The sequence below is a fragment of the Rhinolophus sinicus genome, chromosome 2 (assembly GCF_057876585.1).
Source record: "Rhinolophus sinicus isolate RSI-liver-muscle chromosome 2, RSI-T2T, whole genome shotgun sequence".
NCBI lineage: Eukaryota > Metazoa > Chordata > Mammalia > Chiroptera > Rhinolophidae > Rhinolophus > Rhinolophus sinicus.
In genome coordinates this window covers 99,298,675-99,322,371 of record NC_142502.1, presented here as the reverse complement: position 1 = coordinate 99,322,371, position 23,697 = coordinate 99,298,675, and the positions used below count along the sequence as shown (strand labels likewise).

General features: G+C 46.4%; 1 protein-coding gene across 1 annotated transcript in view; it reads right to left on the bottom strand.

Annotated features, from left to right (window-relative positions):
- The window catches only part of KIF6 (kinesin family member 6), a 406,288-nt gene that overhangs the window by 32,259 nt on the left and 350,332 nt on the right, over positions 1-23,697 (bottom strand). The window contains exon 16 of the mRNA XM_074332873.2: positions 20,787-20,837. Within this exon, the coding sequence (XP_074188974.2) occupies positions 20,787-20,837 (51 nt within the window). The remainder of the gene's footprint in view (positions 1-20,786; positions 20,838-23,697) is intronic.

The window sequence follows — 23,697 nt, the reverse complement described above, 5'->3', positions numbered from 1 at the left end:
GTGTCCTGCAGCCCCACATGGCAGGACAGACCCCTGGGGTGGGTGAAAGCAGACTGCTGGGTCTGCACAGGGGTGTCTCCAGCCTGCCGGAGGCCGTCTCTAAGGGGCTTGGGAACGGCGGTGGGTAGGAGAGGGCCTGCGATGCTAGCTGCCCCAGCTCGAGTGCAAAGCCCCGGCAGGAGAGCGGCTCTGCCTCGCCCCATGGCCGGCTGTCTCTTCCTGGGGCAACAGAGTCATATCACATGCCCTGGAAGCATCAGGGCGTCCGGGAACCTAGGGCAAGCCGAGTGTTCTGCAAGCAGCTGACACAAGAACGGGAGGTGATGTCAGCTACCGTCTGTGGAGCATGCCCTCAGTGGCATTCACTGTGCCACCTCATTTATTCTTGTCACTCCAGCTGGTAGACAATATTATTTCCATTTTCCAGAGAAGGAGACCAAGGCTTAGGGTGACCGGGTGGCTTGCTCAATGCCATCAAGCTACCAAATAGCAGAGCCAGGCTTTGAATCCAAGACTAGTGATTCATTCGTGTATGTAACAAATGTTTATGAGTGTCGACCATGGGCTTGCTCCTGGGCCAGGGGCAGTGTACTGGGCAAGGCAGACATTAAACCAACAAAAATGGAGTCTATGATAAAATGCCAGGGGTTTAAAGGCGCTATGAAGAAAGAGAAAACTGGGTAAAAGGTTGGAGAGCAACCATGTTAGATAGGATGGTTGGGGAGCCTCTCTGAGGAGGGGATATTTAAGAAAAGACCCGAATGAAGGGAGCGAACAAGCATGCTGAACTCAGGGGAGAGTACAGCAGCAAGTGCAAAGGGCCTGAGGTGTGTCTGTGGGTGCATCTAAAGAACAGTGAGGCCGGTATGTCTGGAGTGTACCTCCTCTTACCTAGCATGATTTTCAGAAAAGAGAGAGAGCGTTAAAACTCCTCTTCCCATTTTTTTAATTCTTCAGCAGCTTTGTCATTGTCATGACCATGTCAGTTTGTCATTGGTCACTATTAAGCTTGAGGTCAGCTTACCCTCCTGTCTCTCTCTCTCTCTCTCTCTCTCTCTCTCTCTCTCTCTCTCTCTCTCTCTCTCTCTCTCTCTCTTTCTCTCACACACACAGATACACCATAAGGGAGAGTGGTAGGAGCTGAGACCAGTGAGAAAACTGAGGCCAGGTCACACAGGACCTCGAGAGGCACAAGGCTGGAGGGTTTGGAGGGAGGAACGGCTTGATCTATGCCTTTGATGGCTGAGCCAAGTGGTTTTTTTGCTGAGCAAGACAAAGCTACTCTATATTGAAGAACAGTTAATGTGAGGTGGCGCCAGGATGCTGTAAGCCTGTTGAAAGGATCTGGGGGAGAAAGCTGGGGTATGGGACCTTGGGCAGCTAGAACGAGAACACAGCACACCCCCAAGGCACAAGCCATCCACATTTTCATGACAACCAAAGGGGCCTCTTGCCAAAGGTGGTCTTTGCTAAGTGAAGTGCATTGTAACCCCAGCAGGAGGCAGCCCCTGGCTGCTTCTGATGCTTGGCTTATCCGTCCTCTCAGGAGACAAATAGGGGCTGGGGACTCAAAGGGAAATGAACAAAAGCGCGGAGCAAGAACAGAGGAGCCACTACAGGGCATTTGGGCTTTGTAGGTCTCTGTGCCCACTGGGACCGAGACCAGGGACAGAACCTCCAGTCACCTGACAGTAGGCACAGGGAGCCCTCCTTTCAGGCACAAGAGTCTGGCTGGGACGGGGCACAGGAGGTCACAGCCCTGAGTGGCCTCTGTGGCCATACTGTGAATCTGCGCGGGCAGTGGCTCCAAAGCAACACAAAAGCAAAAAAGAAGGGCTTTATTCTAGCGGCCATGCATGGATCTGAGTGTCACACACGGAGGAAGCCCTGAACTGTCAAACCATAATGGAAACTCCAAATAGGGCACACACTGTCCCAGGCTGGCCCTGCCTCTGAAGTGTCCGGTATTGAGGACTTAGCAGCACAAGGACAAGCAGAGCCCTTGCTGGGAAGGCCAGCCTCCTGTTGGCCCCTCCTACCTGGCATGATTTCAGGGGCACCACAGAGATTGCTGCAACTCCTCTTTCCACTTCCCCACCCCCACACACGCACACCCCAAACTCTCTGTCATGTAGGGTGTCACGCAGGGTCTCAGCTCCCTCTTCCTACATAAGAACGCAGGACACTGTGAGTCCAAAAAGGAACACCCACGGAGCCATAGATAGGGGAGTCATACCACTATATTCTCGCTGGTGGCCGAGTTGGAGACACAGGAGGCAGGAGCCACACTATCTGCAACCTGCTGTCCACTTCTTTCTGCCAACCAACCCCACTTGCCAGCTGCAATCCGCGCTTGCCAGCTCAGCCACCATCTTTTTCCTACACCCCCCCCCCCCCCCATTTGCTGCTAGCGTAGCCACAGCAGTTATATTAGTGGCCAATGGCTCACTGGTCATAGCTGACGGCCAACTAGCCACAGCTGATGGCCATCTAATCACAGTGGATGGCCATTTATTACCTGAGCCAGCACCTTTCCACGTGAGGCCGAGAGCCTGGAAACTGCACTCCTGGCTCTGTCCCCACACTCTCCTACGCAGTTATACGATGTCTGAAATGTGCAGAATCTCATTTCTTTGGTTCAGTGGCTCTCAACTGGGGGTGCACAGGAGAATCACATTAGGAGCCTGCAAAAGCACAGACAGCTGGGCCCTACCCCAGACCTACTAAGTTAGAATTTGCCCGTAGGCTTCCCGGTCATTCTGATGCTTGTTAAGAAACACCGCTCGAGGCACTGAGTCCAGTTTCGATGCAAGTACTTCATGCAAGAGACATCAAGAATGCAGGAGCTGCCAAGGTTTGGATAGGCTGGTATATGAGCTAGCATGTCCCTTTACTCTCTGTCAACCTGCCAGAGCTTTGGCAACCATTGTGGAGAAAAGGGGCCTCAGGGTTTGCAGCAAGGAAGACTCACGCTCTATAGGCCTGAAGCTGCCTGCACTTGGCCAGTGTAGGTGGTGGTTAAAGTCTGAATAATGATAACACCATGCGGCTGCTCCGTGGGGCAGGTACTTCCTGTGTCTCATTGTACATGATTGTCACAACCCCCACCACACATGGGGAAGCTGAGTTCTGACAGGGGAAATAACCTGCCCAGGATTATACCATTGGTGAGTGGAGCTGAGGTCAGGACCCTGCTCTGTCTGACTTCAAAGCTGGTGCCTTTTCCTCTGTAAGTGATTCTGATAACGAAGGAAGCCCCGGAGCAGATCACTGAAGCCGGCATTGACTTGTCCTTGGTATTTGAAGGTGATGCTCTTTTTCCATGAACACCTTTCAGATCTGGGGGTGGGGCTGAAAGAAAGCCTCAGTTTCTTCCCGAGCGGCGGCCTGTGAAGACTGCCCTCTACTAACAAAGCCCTGGCCTGCACCCTGACCCCAGATGGCATTTGCGGCTCACCTGCTGGCTGCGAGGAGCTTTCATTACCCCCTGGCGCCTGCCCCTCTCCAAGTTCAGCCCCTGAATACCCAGAGCCAGCCTGCTCCATCTCCTTGACTGTGTACCAGGCGTCCCAAGGAAGGCAAGACTGACATTTTCAACCAGTCACAGGAGCCTAAAGGGGCCCTGCAGGTTTCCATACAGCAAAGGACACATGGCCGTCCCCACCCATTTCCCTGCATGGGAAGAGGCCGTGAGTTATGTGGCTCTTCTGTGGCCGACGAGACATCAGAGCCAGGGAGTCATTCCAGCTGGTCGCCTCAGCTAGCCAACTAATGATTCATTTGCTGAATCCCCACTCTGGGCCTCCTTGGGGCTGAACTGTCTCACAGAACGGTACATCACTCAGCTTCACCTTGTTTGAGAAGTCAAAGTGTCTATTCTTGTGGAGATTAATGGTGTCAGTGGCTCAATTACCACAATGGTCAGCAGCTCAGCAGCAAAGAGTCTGGCTTCCCCATCAGACCATTTCCTGTTTAATGGCTCAAATTTATTGTCAGCTGGCGTAATCACATGCTGACGGGTGTTCAGTGCCACCATCCATCTTGGTGTTGATTCCTTGTAACACCATAGCTGCCCAGGGGCTGCTCAGACTTAAGGGCGTGTTGAACACCCTGCAGACACATGGCTGTGATACACTCACACCCACAGCCACAGGCGCCACACTCACTGCCTCCGTCTGCCCCTCAGGGAGAATGGGGTACTCTAACGAGAGGAGACAGGGCCATGCTTTAATCAGAATTGTTCGGCATGCCTGTTTAGAGCAAGACACAGCTCAGACACCCCCTAACAGAAGGCCATCTGCCATCTCTTCCTGCCTGAGTAACCCGCCCTGCTTCTACTCTGGGCCTCTCTGCCCAAGATCATACCCCTGGGACGGTGGCCTCTTCCCTTCCGCGTTGGCTCCTTCTTCCCCACCGTGTTGCCTGTGCAGGAAATAGACCACACAGAAAGTCAGCATGCACTAGGGTCAGTGTGGACCTGAAGGCGATATAAGGGAGACCCTCGGGGCATACGGCATACACAGGAAAGCCATTTCTATTCTTGTCACTCACTTCAGCTTCACACAGGTTCCTTTGCATGGTCACCTCTCTTCAGGTGGCATCTCTCTCTTTCACCTACCTCTTCACGGTCCTTTCTGCTTTAACCCCAGATCGATTTTTTTGGCTTCCAGGCAGCATTTTCTTGGTGGCAGCCACTCAGAGCCTGGTTCCAGTGACGTTCTTTCCAAGGCTCCTGGTGCCTCTGCCTCCCACCCCAGGCTTCGAGAGGCAGGTCTGTCCAGAGGCTTTTCCTGCCTGCTTTACAGGCTGCTGTGACTTCCTCACTCCTCAGTTGGAAGCATGATTGCATTTCTGAACTCAGAGTGTCTCTCCAAGTCCAAGTCCCTTGGCAATTTTACCCTCTGTCACTTCAGCCTCACTGACCGGTGTTGACCCCATGCCTCAGTCTCGGTGGCTTTTCAGAGACGCGTTAGTAGGAAACTGGGCATCCCTAAAACCCAGTTATATTCTTGTCACACTGAACCCAACTAGTCTGGTGTGTTCTTAGGACACATGCCTCGTGGGGAGAGCAGTTTTTCTCATGCTTCAAGAGTGAGCACGGCCTTCTTCCTATAAACACCTCGAATGATGATGGTTAGAGGGGGTTGGTTGATTCTCTTGAGTGGCTTATAAGAGAAATTTCAGGACTTCTAGGAATTTAGTTGAGGAGCCTTAACACTGTCTCCCTCCACTTCTAGAAAAAGTATTTGCTACTAGCTAATTTGTAAGTCAATTGCTCATTTGGTAAAAGTTTATTATATACAGTGTCAAAAGTTCTGAGACAGAACACACAGCAGAATTGGCACATTTTAAAAGTAAGATGGTAAGAGGAGGTTAGACCACCAAAATAGCCACATCAATATTGGAAGAAGGCCAAGAGAAAGTTTTGAAGAGTATTTCTTGCAAGAGAACTAGCTGTTGCCTTAAGCCCATCTTATCTTCTTCACTGGGGGGATGGAGGAGGCCCTACTCCCTCCCTTAGAGGTCGTCATGGGGCTTAAAGGAGACCATTCAGAAAGCTTGGTAAGAATCCTTGCGAATGTTTGTGTGTGTATGTGTGTGTTTGCATGCACGCACACACACACACACTCAGTGGACTAATGTTTGATTCCCATTCAGGAAATGTAGAGGCTAAGGCATGGGGCTGGTGATGTGCTAGGAACAAGAGCAAGGAATTGCTGCTGTGTGTGGACCCAACATGGGCTACGAGCACGGAAGAGAGTCAGGTCAGGGTCCCCGCAGTGTGCTGCTAAATTAACAACCAGCTTTTTGAAAAAACAACAACACCAAACTAACAGAAAAACCAAAAGCCAAAAAACCAAAAACCTTGATTGGTAGTGGTTGACAATTTTTGTGGTGTGAATACTCCCCTCATGGCCAATTTCAAGCTCCCACCATGATGTGCCCGAGTTTGGAGCTGGGAAGAGATGCCCAGAAGCTCTCACGAGTCAGTATGAGCTGGCTTCAGCACACCACTTAGACTCTCTAGCACATCACTGACGACTTAGATCCTTTGCAATAGGGCCACCTAGAGGGGCAATGGGACCTTCCTAAAGAGAAGCCTGGCAATGGACTACAGGATGCCTGGGGGCTGTGCATTGGACCTATTTCAGCTGCTTCTCCAAATCCACCCTCCCCTATTCTACTCTTCTGCTACTTGTCCCAGGAGGCTGGCTGGTAGAACATTGGACTTCCTCACCGCTTGCCTTCTGTCTGAGCTCAGCCAATGGGGAGCATGGGCAAGGGGTTGGAGGCTGGGAGGAGGCTGAGGTATTTCTTTCCCTGGACATCTCTGTAGGTGCCATGAGCTGGATGCATTGCTTGACTGAAGGTCACAACTCCTGTCAGATGGCTAGAGCTTTTCTGCACAGACAGCCCTTTCTATCTTCAAGTTCCAGTAATTGCTCACTTCTCTTGCTCCTTCAAGGCCTAGGGGCAGTGATGCTTCCTGCCTTGCTGCTATTACCACCTCTGGGGTGTGGTGGTCTCCTTTGCAGTTTCCCTACATTCTGTTCACACCTTTGTCAATAAACCTGTATTCAAATCTTTTCACAATACCCAATTCAAGGACTGTCATCTGCTTCCTGTTTGGACCCTCACCTATACAGGCTCAAAGTGGGTCAACAACTGTTGGACTGAGGTGCTTTTCCTCAGGTCAAGGGACTGGCTGGAGAGGGAACCCATGAAAGTGACCCAAATGAGGAAGAATCAGCTTTGAACATCTACCAGGCCCAGAGAGCACAGAGCCATGTTACACCATGGCTCAACTGAGATCTTCACCAACTGTCTTTCCTCCCTTCTTTCTTCTCTCCAACTCCTTCTTGGGGAAGCTGAGCTTAGCAGACTGAGAGAGGAAGTGAGTTAGAAACAAAGAAGGAGCTGACAGTATATCTCTGTCTTCCTGGCAGGTGGCCTTAGCTGGGGAAAGGAAGAGAAGTCTTATCTTTGAGTGAAATTTGAATTACTGAGTCTATAGTTAAAAATATAAAATGACTAATATTTTTCTATCATTTATAATTCACAATGAATGACTAATGAGTTAGGGGCTGCTCAGTTTCCACCCAGGGACAGAGAAGAACTCTCCCCACTGTGAGGATTTAAAGAGACTGTGGGAAATTAAAGACCTAAACATAAGACCTGAAACAATAAACTGCATAGAAGAAAGCATAGGTAGTAAACTTATGGACCTCGGGTTCAAAGAGGATTTTATGAATTTCACCTCAAAGGCAAGGGAAGTAAAAAGCAAAAATCAATGAATGGGACTACATCAAAATAAAAAGTTTCTGCACAGCAAAAGAAACTATCAACTAAACAAAGAGGCAACCAACCAAATGGGAGAAGATTATTTGCAGACAATGCCTCTGATAAGGGGCTAATATCAAAAATAGGAAAGGCACTCATACAACTCAACAACAGAAAGACAAACAATCCAATTAAAAAATGGGCAGAGGACCTGAACAGACACTTCTCTTAAAAAGACATGAACCTAGAAGAAAATATAGGAAGAAACTTTACAGACATACCCGGAGTAAGATTTTTACTGATATATCCCCTCGGGCAAAGGAAGTAAGAGAAAAAACAAACGTGTGGGATTACATCAAACTAAAAAGTTTTTTTCACAGCAAAGGAAACCATCAATGAAACAAAAAGGGACCCTACTGAATGGGAGAAGATATTTGCCAATGATATATCCGATAAGGGATTAATATCCAAAATTTATAAAAAACTTACTCAACTCAACTCCAAAAAAACAAACAACCCAATTAAAAATGGGCAGAGGACATGAAGAAACATTTTTCTAAGAAGGACACACAGATGGCAAACAGACATATGAAAAAATGCTCAACCTCACTAACCATCAGAGAAATGCAAATAAAAACCACAATGAGATACCACCTCACCCCAGTCAAAATGGCTATCATCAATAAATCAATAAACAACAAGTGCTGGCGAAGATATGGAGAAAAGGGAACCCTTGTGCACTGTTGGTGGGACTGCAGAATGGTGCAGCCACTATGGAAAACAGTAAGGAGGTATCTCAAAAATTTGAAAATGGAACTACCTTATGATCCAGCAATTCCACTCCTAGGTATCTATCCGGAGAAATCCAAAACTCTAATTCAAAAAATTTTATGCACCCCTATGTTTATTACATCACTATATACAATAGCCAAGACTTGGAATCAACCGAAATGCCCATAGGTAGACGACTGGATTAAGAAACTGTGGTACATTTATACAATGGAGTATTACGCAGCCATAAAGAAAAAAGAAATCTTACCATTTGTAACAACATGGATGGACCTAGAGAACATTGTTAAGTGAAATAAGTCAGACAGAGAAAGACAAATACCATATGATCTCACTTATATGTGGAATATAAAGAAAAGAATAAATTAACTAATCAGAAACAGTTTCAGGGACATAGAGGAAAAACTGAGGGTTGCTAGATGGGAAGGGGTGGGGATAAAGGGGAAGGTGAGGGGATTAGAAAACAGTCAGTAACCACAAGATTGCCATAGGGTTACGAAAGTTAATTTGGGGAATGTAATCAATAATGTAAAGATTTTGTAGGGTATCTGATGTACACTTGCCTCGTTAGGGAGACCACCTCAGGGAAGATGTAGATGCCTGATCACTGCACAGTACACCTGAAGCTGAAGCTGAACAATAATGAATGTCAACTACAAGTTTACATATATATATATATATATATATATATATATATATATATATATATATACACACACACATATATATGGTTACAAGAAGCGGAGTACAGCATTAGGAATAGAGACAGTGGAAACGCAATGGCTGTGTGTGATGTCAGAGGGATAGTGTATGGGGGAGGGGGGTTCACACAGTGTGAGGGATATAAATGATAACTATATATAAATGATAACTATTACTTTGTTTTGTGCACCTGAAACTAATAAAAAAAAATCCACACCCAGAAAAAAAAAGACATGCAAATGGCCAACAGATATATGAAAAAATGCTCAACTTCACCAGCTATTAGGGAAATGTAAATCAAAACCACAATGAGATATCACCTCACCCCAGTCAGAATGGCTATCATCAACAAGACAAATAGTAACAAGTGTTGGAGAGGCTGTGGAGAAAAAGGAACCCTCATATACCGTTGGTGGGAATATAGATTGGTGCAGCTGCTATGGAAGGCAGTGTGGGGGTTCCTCAAATAATTAAGACTAGAATTACCATATGACCCAACAATCCCTCTCCTGGGTATCTACCCCCAAAATTTGAAAACATTTATCTGTAAAGATATATGTATCCTTATGTTTTTTGCAGTATTATTCATGGTGGCCAAGACATGGAAACAACCGAAGTGTCCTTCAATAGATGAAAGAAGATGTGGTATATATACACAATGGAATACCACTCTGTCATAGAAAAGATGAAATACTGCCATTTGTGACAACATGGATGGATCTTGAGACTATTATGCTAAGCAAAATACTCAGACAGAAAAAGTCAAGAACCACATGACTTCACTCATATGTGGGATATAAAACTAAAAGCAACAAGGAACAAGACAAACAAATAAACAAACAAAAACTCTTATCACAGACAACTGTTTAGTGGTTACCAGAGGGTAAGGGGGATGCGGGTGCTGGAAGAAGGTAAAAGGGGTCAAATATGTGGTGATGGAAGGAGAACTGACCCTGGGGAGTGAACACACAATGTGATATAAAGGTGATGTATTATAGAAATGTACACTCGAAACCTATGTAATTTTACTAACCCTTGTCACCCCCATAAATTTAATTAAAAGAAGAAAAATTCCAAAAATAAATGGGATTGTCTGGAAATCCTGAAAAAAAAAGAAAAGAAGAAAGAAAAGAAAGAGACAGTGGGAGAACAACAACAAAGCAGCTTTCATGAGCACCTCTACACAGCATCTTTAGCTATGAAAGTCCCTACCAGAGAATACAACGCACCCAGAGGAGAAATGAGAAGCAGTGAATTTTCTATTTTCATCTTTAGGTATAAACGATCCTGACATAAATGGTAGTGAAGAAAATGAAGATTAATCAGAATCGAATTGGGACTCGCTTTTTACTACTTCTATTATCACGATTCCACTGACACCGTAATTTTGTATGGTCTCTGAACCCTTGGAATCGAACCCTTCGTCGAGTTCTGGAAATTATTACAAACTATATCAAACACACGAAAAAGTTCAGAGAATGATTTAAATAACATCTATGTACCACCTCTGTATTTTGAAAAAGCTAAATAGTTAACCACCGTTGCTTCCACTTTTGTTTTTGAACTAGAACGTTGCAGCGTTGGCGGAAGCCTTCTAGTACCCTCCCAGTCCACTCACTTCCTGCCCCCAAGACAACCCTTGCTTTTATTTCTCACTCTACATCCTCAGTGTTCCTTAAACATTGTTCCTTAAACACTAACTTCCTTAAACTTAGCTATTTCTTGACCTAAGAAGTGGTGGCATAGGTGTTCTCTTTGTAAATATTTGTTGGACTGCACACCTGTCAATATATTGTTTGAGCATCTTTCTTATTTATGTTATCTTTCACAATAAAATATACAAAGCACCCCAGTAAATAGTATTGAAAAATTTGGGATTTACATGAATAGTATCATTTCATATATATCCTGCAGCAATTTTCTTTCTTTCAGTAACCATTGTGTTTTTGAGATTTATTTATATTGCTACATGTAGATCTAGTTTATTTATTTTAAATTGTCTATGGTATTCCACTGTATGAATATACGAGGTGTGATCAACAAATACGGTGAATGTTTAAATAAAAATAATTATTACAGTAAAAGACACATTGCCATTAATCCCTCTCAAAATACTCTCCCGCACTTCAAACACACTTACCCCATCATTCTTGCCACTTTCTGAAGCAGTTCTGGAAGTCTTTTTTCTTGAGTATCTTTAGTTGTGCTCTTATGACTGCCTCTATATCCTGAATCAATTCAAAACGTTTACTTTTCATGGTCATTTTGACTTTGGGGAAGAGCCAGATCCGGTGAATAAGGTGGATGAGGACACACCATAATGTTTTTATTTGACAGAAACTGCTGTACCAGAAGAGATGTGTGACACAGAGCGTTGTCATGATAGAGGACAAAAACGTTTGCCCATTTTATGTTAATACATTGTTCATGATCCATGATTTTACAGCACACTTAAAAACACACCTTCTCTCAGCTGTAGCTCACACCCAACTGACTGCACCGAACAAGTTGAAACTTGTCACACACTGTTACTAAGGTTCGATGTACCACTTCCTGTATTGAAGATCCCTGCCTTTCCATTGGATGGCAGCAGTCACCGTAGTTTTTGATCACACCTCGTTGTACATAACTATAGCTCATTTATCCATCCCCTTTTGTGGGATCTTTGGCTTGTCTCCTGTTTTTGTTTGTTTTTTTATTTGCCATTTGCTATGATGACAATGCTGTGATGAGTAACTACTGGGGCACAAATGTCACACTTTCTTGGGTGTGTGTTCCTCAGTATGGAACTGCAGGGTTGTGGGGTTTGCATATCTTCAGCTTTACGAGATATGGCTAGAACCATCCTCAGATGGTTGTTCATAGACTTTCACTACACAATTCACTTTTCCCGGCTTTTTTCTTTTCATTTCTCTCTCTCTCTCTCTCTCTCTCTCTCTCTCTCTCTCTCTCTCTTTCTTTCTCTCTTTCCCTTCCTTCCTTCCTTCCTTCCTTCCTTCCTTCCTTCCTTCCTTCCTTCCTTGTTTCTTTCTTTCTTTTCTCTTTTCTTCTCTCTCTCTCTCTCTCTCTCTCTCTCTCTCTCTCTCTCTCTTTCTTTCCTGTATTATTATTATTTTTTTAATGGAAACTTCTCTGCTTTGCTCTCTGGGTGTCACCTGCCCACAGCTCTGCCCTGATGTACTACATATGTCTATATTGTGTGGGCCCCTGGCTTCTTACAACAGCTTCCTCATGGTTTCCTAAATAGACACTAGTATTTTCAAAACACCACTTAAAGCTTTTTGTTGGTTGTTTGGAACGCACAGCACCTATTATTTGTGTCAGAGCATAGATGACCCAAGTTTCCTGTTGGTAGGTCATCCCCAATCTCATAACTTCTTTGAAGAAACGGGAAGGTCTTACCTGGCTCATTACACACACAACAGGATTGATCCTAGGAAACGCCGTGACTTTTCCTGGGTTGAGATTTGCCAAGCACAATTGGTGATTTTTATCATGTGTAAGGGAGAGAGGACAGGTGAAGGGGCCAGCCATATTATACATTTCAGTCTAGTGGATGAAGAAGCTAGAATTTTGTTTTCTGTATGATTGATTGTTATGGACTGAATGTTTGTGTCCCTCCCCTCGCCTCCACCCCGCCCCAAATTCATATGTTGAAATTGAATCCCCAATGTGATGGTATTTGGAGGTAGGGCCTTCAGGAGGTAATTAGGTCAGGAGGGTGGAACCCTCATGACTGGGATTAGTGCCATTATAAGAGGCCAGAAAACTGCCTTACTCCTTTCTGTCATGTAAGGATACAATGAGAAGCCAGCAATCTGCAACCCAGAAGAGGACTCTTACCAGAATCTGAGACCACGCTGGCACTCTGACCTCAGGCTTCCAGCCTCCAGAACGGGGAGAAATAAATTTCTGTTTATCAGTCACCTAGTCTATGGTGATTTGTTATAGCTGCCCCACCTGACTGATATTGGTCAAATGCCTAATTCATTCAAAGTAGCACACATGGTTCTGCATATTTGTGAGATGAAAAACATGGTTCTGGCAACTGGTAACAGGATCGTCAGTGATCAAATGCTTGGAGAAGTAGCCCCTTCTTGGGGCTTGATTGCATTTTTGCACAGAAGAGTGATTAGTAGTGCCTGTGAGCAAATGTGGGGAGAGAGATGGGGTGACTGTGGGTGTGTGGTGACCTCCACTAGGTATGCCAGTTGTTGTTGGTGGCCCGGAGATGTGGTATAGTTTCTGTAGCCGGGGGTTGTGTCTGCTGCCTGGGCATTTGGTTCGCTTGGTTTCCAGCACTCAGTCAGAGTCCATGCAAATTTGCTGAGCATTCTACTCTGTTCTCGGCTCCATCACATGTACACCTCGCTCGATACTCAGACCAGCCCAGTGGAGCAGATATTTTTATATGGACCAGGACACAGAAATTTTGGAAGGCTAATAATGAAGCAAGGTTACATGACTAGCAAAGGGTGGAGGCATGATTTAAGCAGGGCTCTCCTGAGTCCGAGGCAAGTACTCATTTTACTAAACCACAGGTGCTGTTCAAGATTGGCACCAAGAAGATGCCCAGAGCCTCCCTCTGGTCTCCAGAATGAGTGGCGAGGGAGTCCTGAACTGCTCAGAGGGTCTGAAGCCTTGGCGATTGGAACTGGGCAGGGAAACAGGGTGGGGACTCCTTCTTACTTCTGGCCTCCTTCTTGAGCCTGGTCTAGTACCTTGTGTCACTGAAGCTGGTCCTATATTCACAAGTAACTATAGATTAGAATCGATACAGGTGGTGAGACTTTTATCACTGGCCTTCCGGAGCCATCTGGGTCCTTTTGGAACCAACCAAGATGCCATCTCAGCTTTTGGGTCAGCTGCTTGCTTTACATTCTGCCTTACTCCAAGGAGTCAGTGTTTTGACCATTTGTTTCTGACAGGATGAAAACATCTTAATATATCCAAGTCCTTGAATGTCTCCTCATCAAGCTGGCGAGTGTTTCCTGCATGTCTTAAGGAAGTCTGCATTCACAGAGAGGTAAAATCATGGCCCTGGAGGGCGAAGGGGTGTTAGATTCATTTGTGTCTTCAACAAACGATTAGTAGATGACAGTTAAGGCTCAGGTACTGTGCCTGGCACAGACTGTCATTTAGCCCACCACCCAATTTTACAGATGTTGGGAGCTGGGCACAGAGCTCCTTAACTGGTGCCTGGTACATCTTTAAGGCAAAAATTCGATCCCTTAGATATCACTGATTTGTACAACAAATATTTATGGAGGACCTACTGTGTGCCAATCATTGTGCTCAGTGCTGGGGAAATAAAGTTATTCCCTCCAGTGGGGGAGACGGGTAAGAGACCAGTAATTGCCTTACAATGTGATGAGTTCTATCACAGGGGTACATGCCTGGAGGGAACTAAGAAGGGAAGTGAAGCTTTGACTACCTACCTGTGGCAATGTCCTAAACAGAGCCACAGTATCTGAAGGGAGGAAGATATATTAAAAGCTACAGAACTCTTTCTTCAAAAAAGGCTCTTAAAGGCAAAAAGGAAAAAGGAGTTGCTTTGGTTGAATTAGAGTGGGTGAAAATCGGGCCCTGCCACTTGCATACTGACTCCCCTCACCCTCACCTTGTTGTCCCTAAGGGACCATGGGGAACACCGAGGTCCCACAGAGCCCACTTTGAAAAGCACTGGGCTAGACGATGCTGGGGAGTCCCCCCCAGTTCTGTCTCAGTGGTTCCTTTGTATACGCTGGAATCCTGGTTTCACATACTGTCTGGGTCATACTAGGTGCAGTGAAGTTGGCTGAATAAACAGATGACAGTTTGGCCTCTTGCTTCCTCACACATTTGTTGTCCCCAGGGGCACAATTCCAGAAAGCATTTCAAGACCCAGTCTTCAACAATTTTACTTGAAATGGGAGAAAGTGGTGGCAAGAGAGGCCTCTATGTGGAGAACAGCCAGGAAGCCACAAGAGGTCACTGCAGGAATTCTTTTCGGGAAAACAGAGCTGCTCTGGAGGACGCTAAGCTGGAACAATGAAGTAAAATAGGGAGCGCGCAGCTTCAGGGCTTCCCCCACCTTCCTTAGGCCCTTGCTGGAGACAGGAGCTGCCTGGTTTTCAGAGTCAGGTACTGCAAGTGACCAGCGGCATTGCAGCCACAATGGCCTGCTCTTGGGGGCTGCTTAACTCCTGGGGTGGTGAGGGGGATGAGGGAGGAGAGAGAGGAGCACTAGTATTCAAGAGGCTAGTGTTTGTGGGGGAATCTCCAATGTTGTTTGGAACCTGCCAATGTCATGTTTGTGGATTTTTTCTTTTTATTAATTAATCATTATTATTGCTAACTTCTGTATATTAAAAAAATGCCTACAAGTAGAGGCAGTGGAACGTTCCAGTAGGCTATGTTTTCATAAAAGTTGAGTCAAGGGATAAATGCAGAGAAAGGGGTGGCGTCATCCAACATGGACTGCTTATGTTGGGCACATCTGTGAGTTTCTCAGGGGCAGAGATCCCCCCATTTCCATCTACCGCTGAACAAAATAACTGGTGTGTGATCAATGGAGGACTCCGGGGGCAGCCTCAGATCTCACACGTCCGCAGCAGATTTACTCAGAGGTGGCCAGGAGTCCCCGAGGCCTCCCTGGGTTTGGGCTGGGAGTGTGTGACCCCAGAGGAACAGCCCAGCACAATGGCCAGGTGACAGCTGGGGTGGGGGTGGGGGTGGGGCTGGCGGGGCAGATTGTCTACTCATCACATCAGTCAGTTAGCAAATGCTAAGGAACTGGCATGACTGCCTGGGGCTTTCTTTTCCTGAAAGGCCTCTTTGACCAAGACTTCCTTGCTCACAAATATTCAATGGCTCAACTGCCCCTAAGACAAATGCTCAGATCCAAGGCTCTCAAGGAAATGGCCCTACTCACCATTTTAGCCTTTTTCTGGACTACAAATCAGTTCCCCCGAAAGTCATCCTGCCCTCCACACACAAAAACAAACACATCACACATCCACACACACACACACACACACACCACATGCACTACACACATATACACACTCATCATATATATACCACACACATGCACACACATCACACCCCACATACACACACATAACATACCACACACACCCACACACACCACATACACAACATACCGTACATACACCACATCCCCATATACACGAACCACACACACAGCACATATACATACACACCACACACATAGCACACACACACCACATACACACATTACACATACATCACACACACCACACAATACCACAAATACACACACTATACACACACATACACCTACACCACACACACAACAACACCTCCCCCTTCGCCCCCACCCTCACTTAGGTTCTGAATCCTGCCCGCTCAGCCCAGGACCTGGCCTCAGTGACAACCCTCAGGGGCCACTCCCTCTGGAGGGTTCCCAAAGCTTGGATGGCCCGTTCCTCTCACACGACACATTTCATATGCTGCTTGGTAGTGCCATGTGTCGTTTACATTTTAATCACAGGCCCTTGGTAGAATTTTGATTGTGAGCTGAACGAGAGCCGGTCTCTGATCAACTATTGCCCAGGAAGGACTTTTGAGGAACGTAGCCCACGTTCCTGGAGCTGGCTTCTCCTGGTTTTGTTCCTGTTCTGTGCGACCATCAGAGAGCAGAGTACCTGGAGCATATTATCTTGGCCGCTCACATAAACACTTTCCTTCAATGAATTATGCTTTAGTGTCAGTCCTGTTGCTTTTATAGAGGGTCGATATAAGAATCATCTGGTTGAACAACGTTTCAGTGTATTTTGTAAAACTGCAGTTGAAGACATCGTTCACTATGTCACTCAGGGTTCTTTATACAAGAGTCCTCACGATAAATTCTGGTTGAGTTTGGTTCCAGGAAGAAATTCTACTTTTGCAGATAAATTCGTTATGTGCTTCCTGTTGTCAGAAAATGAAAACTCTGTAACTCTGCATGCTTCTCTTCCTGCTTAGTGGCTAGAAAAGAGAGTCAGATTTATCGCCTGTGTGTTTTAATCTGCTCAGCTGTGGGGTCCAAAAGCACTTACTCCTTCTGCTCTTTTTTTTAAATAGACTTATTTTATGTTCAAATGTCTCATTATACTTTTGCAAGATGTGGAAGTCTGGAAGTCATCTGGGGAAGCATTGATTTGGCCTATTTATTGCCTGTGCTGGCTGCTAGGGGTACAAAGATGAATTCGATGGCACCCAGATTTCTAGGAGCTCACATTTTAGCATGGAGAACAGCTATGGAAATAAATAATTACAAAACAAGGCTGGCGCTCTCACAGAGATGCATGAGGCTAGAGGACAAAGCAGATGTGGGGAGAAGCCAGGGAAGGCTTCATGGAGGAGGTCAAGGTTGAATTGGTTTTGGGGCTGCAGTGGGAAGAGGACATTGAATGGCACAATATATGTGTCTAAATCTATCGGCTAGAGTGAAAACCCTTGGAAGGCAGGCATTGGTTCTCTATTCCTCTGTGGGCCCCATGACGCCTGGCACAGGGCTGAGGGCGATGCAGTGGTTAGAGCCTGGGACCCGGAGCCAAGGCGTCTGGGTTTGCATCCTTCATTGGGTGAAGTTAGGCAGGTTCATGTAAACCCCTTTGGGCTTTAACTGTAAAGTGTGGATAATAGTGGTGTGGAGCTCATGGGGATTTTAGGAGCATTCAAGAAATAAATACGTCAAGAGCTTAAAATCATGCCTGGCACATGGCAAAGTACTCAAGAAATGTTTGCTGATTACTCTCATCTGCATTATTGGCGACACTACACCATTTAGGGCAGTTAGTGCGACGAAGTGGAGTAACACACACTGAATTCAGCAAAACACGCTCAGCTCAGCTCACTGAATCTAGTGCAATTAGTATCATTTCCAAAGGATGCCTAATTTAAAAATAACCCTGTTTTATTGTTTCCTGAAAAGGTGTGTGGGAGTAGGCCCTGCTTAGTCTGCCAATAACCTCTGTTTATTGTTGATATCCTTAGAACTGGTCATTGATGTGTCTCTTAAAGAACCCCTCCCTCCAACTCTGGCTGTCACGTCTAGGGGCTTATTAGGCCCAATGCTTCTTCTGTTCCATTTCTATCTTTGTTGGTTTCCCTGTCCACTGACTTCCAAAAGGACCCGGGTTCCGAGGGTAGGCAGTATACGAAGACAGAGCCATCATCTGGATTTTCAGTCAGGAAGAGAAGTAGAAGTCATCATAAGAGCACGCGCGCACACACGCGCACACACACACACACACAACTGGCCTCTCAACGGATACTTGTCTGTGTGCCAATGGTGTGGTGGTAAATGTTTAACAACGGGCTCTACAAGGCAAACAAAGCCCCAATTTATAACATTTGTCAATTCCTTGGTGTCAATACTCACACGATGGCTGATTTCAAGCTGCCATATGTCACTGAATGTGGAATTAGGAAGACATGCACAGTAGCTGTCATGTGGGGTGGCATGTGGGGTCTTTGCTCCCGCTCCCCACATAAGAATGCAGGATATGGTGAGGCCAAAAAGGAACAGCCACGGAGCCATAGATAGGGGAGTCATACCACTATAGTCTCGCTGGCAGCTGGGTTGGAGACACAGGAAGCAGGAGCCACACGATCCACAACCCGCCGTCCACTTGTCTCTGCCAACCAACCAACCCCACTTGCTAACTGCAATCTGCCGTGCTAACTGCAATCCACGCTGGCTAGCTCAGCCACCATCTTCTTGCTAGCCCCCATTTGCTGCTAGCGTAGCCATGGCAGTTATATTAGTGGCCAATGGCTCACTGGTTACAGCTGATGGCCAACTAGCCACAGCTGATGGCCATCCAATCACAGTTGATGGCCATTTACTTCCTGAGCCAGCACCTTTCCATGTGAGGCCGAGAGCCTGGAAACTGCACTCCTGGCTCTGTCCCCACACTCCCTCACTCCATCAGAAGCCTGTTACAGAACATCAGGAAGCCACAGAAACTGAGTTGCTTTTGTTCTTATAGAAGCCATGGGTCCCAGCCGTCAGCCCCAGTATGGGCCTGAAGGGTGCGGGTCAAGGCAGGAAATGGCTCTATAAATAACTTGTTGTGTTGAGAGGTTTCTCTCAATGAGAAGAATTCCCTTCTGAACTGTGGTCACCTGGGACGCATGAGCACTGGTGCTTCCAAATCTCTGTCAGACAAGCTCCTAAGGAGTTTGGACAGCAACATGGCATTTACTCTCAAAATGGCAGCTGGGAGATGTTAGCAGTTCCTCTCTAATTGGAATAGTATGCTTTTAAAATAAATAGGTATTTCAAATGCTCTTAATTAGACTTCCAGCTAAAGGGCTTTCCGTTTGAAGTTGGCTGATTACTTCAGGCAAAGCTGAGCCCTGTTCAACCTGACACCTGCTGTAATTCAGAAGAAGGCTCCCCAAGAGTGAGCAGAGGAATTAGGAAAAGGCATGTGGCTGAAGCCGTGCAGTAGTTTCCCAAGGGCCCAGGAGGGCCAGGGACTGGGGGGCAGAGAGGATCGAGCACTTCTTGCCCTGACAGCCATGGAAATGGCTTCCCAGGCCCTAGGTGAAAATTGCCCCGGAGTTGTTTGAGTGGTAATTTTCCATATCATTGTTTCTATTCAACCAGTGTCATGAAAATTGGAGAAGAGGCCAGATGGCAGTGCTTAGGGATGACTCTCCATTTAGGGATCTCCCTAGGAGACCCAAAGGTCACCTTGGCACAACTTCCCAACAAGGCCATCATGCCCTTCCCAAGCCCAGCCCTACTAGTTAGGGTTCTGGGGAACCCCTGGCTCTTTGTTGAAGGCACTGGGCAGAGTCTCAGCTATGAGGCCAAATCTCTGGCAATGGGAGGGCAGGCCTGGCACGTTTACCAGACCCCTCAGTCCTGGGGCCAACAGTGGGAAGCCCAAGCCCTAGTCAGTGTGTCTTAGGCTTCCTTGTTCTATGTTTCTGATACAATCAGTAGTTATTTGATATGATCGTTATTATTACCAAAGCTAAACGAGCAACCTTCTGAATTATCCAAGTTACTACTGTGAAATGAGTCATCCTCAGGACTTTGGGGCTCTCCTCCATTTCCCCCCTGAGATCTTGGGTGCTGGATTTCTCCAATTACAGGTCACGCCAGGGACAGGCCATCCCAAAGGAAGCCCTTGTTTGGAATGTGCAACTTGCTTATTTAATTGAAGCTGTCTATATTGCTGGGTCCCAGGCTAGCGGGAGAGGAGACGAGCTGGTCCTGCCCAGGATGCCTGCTCCATCAGCCTTTCTGGAAGCTGCACGCTCCTCCCAAGTGACTTCCTTGGGTCACCTATCAAAATGGAGCTCTTTCTGCAGATGTCCCCTGCTTAAAAGGTGCCAAGGGCCTCTTACAATATCACTGTGTTGGTTTAATGTTTGCATTATTATTGTATTGAAATACGTCCACCATTGCTGTGGGCAGTAAATAGCATGGGCGCTAAGAGCACCAAGTTTGGACTCAGGAAACTGGGTTCAAATCCTACTTTCAACACTTACCAGCCATATGACCTTGGGCAAGTCATTGAATTGCCTGCATACAGAAAACGCACTTACCTCTTAGGACGGCTGTGAGGATGGGAAGAGACTACACATAAAGTAGTGCACCAAGATGGTTGGGCAAATGGAAGCTGTTTTTATCGTCAGTTGTTACTGTTAGGATTAATTAGTGGTGGCTCTAAAAAGCTCAGAGCAGGACCCTCAGGGGCTGGTACACAGGGAGTGAATCTAGGTTGGGGTGTGGGATGGAAAAGATCAGGAGGATGAGACAGCAGCTGGGCGAATGGGGTGCCAGGTGTTAACATCTGGGACCAAGCATGCAGGTTGGGGAAACTGGTCCCAGAGAGGAGGGGCCTCCTAAGAAAGCCGCCCTGACAGCAAACCCTGCCTGCCTTCACCTCCCCGAGGGTTTTGGACAGGCTGTCTTTCAGCTGGGTGTGGACAGATCAGCTTGTATTACCTTCACCTTTGTCCCGCAGGCTCTACTTTGTACCCACCTAGAGCTACTTGCTGCAGATGCCGCTGGGTGATTTCTTCCTTCAGGCGACCTGTCAAAGACACAAAGGAAAACCACTAGTGAGTTCCCAATGGGCTGGAGGAAGACTTGGTCTCAGAAGCATGTGGCAAGCTAACAAAGAAGAATAAGGGAGACTAAAGTGGGCATAGCTTCCAAGACAAGCCCTTCCATGCCCTGGATTTTGTTGGAAGAAGAGGCTGCATAAGCCAAGCCCTGGCACATCACTGCCAATGTACATTTCACCTTTGGATTCAATTATCTTAGTCTGTCACTGATAATCTTTGCTAGGGCTCTGTTCTCTTATGTAGGAAGAGAGGATTTAATATTTTAATAATTTATAGGGCCACTTTTAAATCCACTTCATTCTTTTAAGCTATATGAAATTGTGTCAAATAATAATGATGGTGGCTTTGGTTAATGATAAACTAAATATGAACACAATAGTTGATCATTTGTATGAAACACAAAAACTTCTAGGTTGCATTAATAAAGATATAGTGTGTAGATCAAGGGAGGTGATAGCTATTCCATACTCTGCAGTGGTCAGACCAGAGTTGGTATTTGTTCTGGGCGCTACTTTTTATAAAGAACATTAGTAAAACAGAAAATATTTAGAAGATGGTAACTGGGATGGTGAGGGATCTCAAACCATGTCATACGAGAAATATCTGAGGTGACCTGAGACATTCAGATGGGGAAGAAAATACTTGGAGGGAGAGGAGGTATGGAGATAATGGCTATCTTTAGAAACCTACACATTGTAAGATGGATAAGAAAACATTTAATTTTGTCCTACTGCTGAAGGCAAAAGTCACGTTGAATGAAGACAGACTTGGGTCTCAATATGAGGAAGAAACAGCTTAGGATGAGGACTGTCTCAACATGGATTAAGTTGTCTTAAAATGGACTAAGTCTCCCAGCGAATCAGTGAGCCCCTTCCTGAAAGTGCTCAAGCAGAAGCTGGGTGACCACGTGTTGGGTTGTTAATGTGAGAATTCCTGCCCTGGGTGGGAGTTGGGACGAAATGACCTCCAGGTTTCTCCATCGCTAAAACTCTATGATTTCATGCTTGAAGGATGGGTGAAACAGCAGCCCTGGGGTTTGTTTATGTCCAAGGACTCGGTACACTTGTTAAAGTGTCGGTTCTGTCTATGAGTATATCGCAGGTCCCATTTGGGAGATGTGATCAGGCCACTGGGACATTCCAAGAAGGCCTGGGAACTTCATGGCTCCTGTGTTTAATACATTTCTTTCTTATCAGAAAGCACATTCCACATCTCAAAGGCTGCCATTGAAATGAGTTTTCAAAAGATGAGTAGACACTAAATAAGTCGCAGGAGACCTTGACACTCACTGGAAGTTCTAGGGCACTCCCAGAATGTTACGATTGGGAGGGAGGGCAGAGGTCATTCAGGTTAACTTCCCACCCAGTTTAGGAATCCCTTCTACAGAAGGAAATGGTCATTTCACTTCCAACTTGTGTGTATGTAGGCTGTTCCATTGATTACATTGCATATAAGGAATTACTAATGTGGTGTCGACACCCGCTTCTTTGTAACTTTCAGATTTGGACCTGGTCTGTTCTCTGGAACAGCGTACAGAAAGGATCCTCTCTCGTTGGCAGCGAGAGCCCTTCATACATCTGAGGATGCTACGATTTCTCCACTTGTACTTGTCCTTTTTGGATGAAACACCACACCACCAGTTCCTTCTGCTCCCCCGAGGCTGCTGTTTCCAGGTGTGTCATTGAGCAAGTCTGCGCCCTGCCTTCCATGCATCCCTACTGGAGAAGACTGTGCACAGAGAGGAAGCCAAGGCTTGGGCATGAGCCAGAACTGCACCCTAATTCCAAGTGGGGGACAGTGGGAACTCAGGGAGTTGGGGAGGTGGAAACCTGACCCAAGGATGAGTGTTGGAAGAGCCTGGAACCAACAGAAACATGACCTGAAACTCAGGGGAGCCACAGCCACAGATGGCATCTCCTCCCCCCCCTATGACCGACACAACCCTTATTGTCTTTATCAGCAAAGTGAAGAAGTTGGGGGTCTGGGGCGGGGCAGATGGGCTGAGGCGCCAGTCTGCTGGAAGCAAATACTGCTGACTTGAATTTTAAAGAAGTGTAGCACATACAGTCTTCAGAGAAAAGGAGATGGTGCTGTGACAAATGCAACACGCCATTTAGACACATCTCTTGATTAAGAGTAGGGCATTAGGAGCTTTGTCATGTCCAGTGTGGGGAGCCACTGCCGCCTTGGAGCCTGGCCTGTTTCTGGGTATCTGGCACATGTGCCTTGTACCACAAGCCTCCTATGTGCCTGGGTCCCTCCTTCCTAATGAGGTTAGGCAGTGACCTGCTCCAGGAGAGCACACACTGGGTTGCACTCCTCCTGGAAAACTAGCTCGCTGACATCGAGGCTTCTTGACAACTTGCCTCCCTGACACGGGTCTCCCCAACTATGGGTCTCCCTAACTATGCGCTTCCCCACCTCACACCTTGTCCCCAGTAGGATGTCATGACTTCCCGGCTCCTATTGGAATGACCAGGCTCCCTCTCCCAAGCCCTGGGGAAGCCATTTTGGAATGATGGGCTTAAGGATTCTCCACAGCCCCCAATCTGGGAAGAGCTGCTCTTGGAAATAAAGAGGGGGATTTTGCTACCAGGACTGAAAGTTCTATAATCCCCACAAACAGAAATACCTCCTTCCAGAACAATGAGCTAGCCCTAGGGGACAAAAGTGGGTCTTTCTAATGCTTCATATTGATGAAGGTAGGCTTAAAATGTGTTTAGTGACTCTCAGTTTTGGAGAATTGGCTAACATCTCTCATCACACAGCAATTTTTGTTTTTGAGCTCTTCCCAAACAAGCTTCTTAAAATAGCCTTATGGACGAT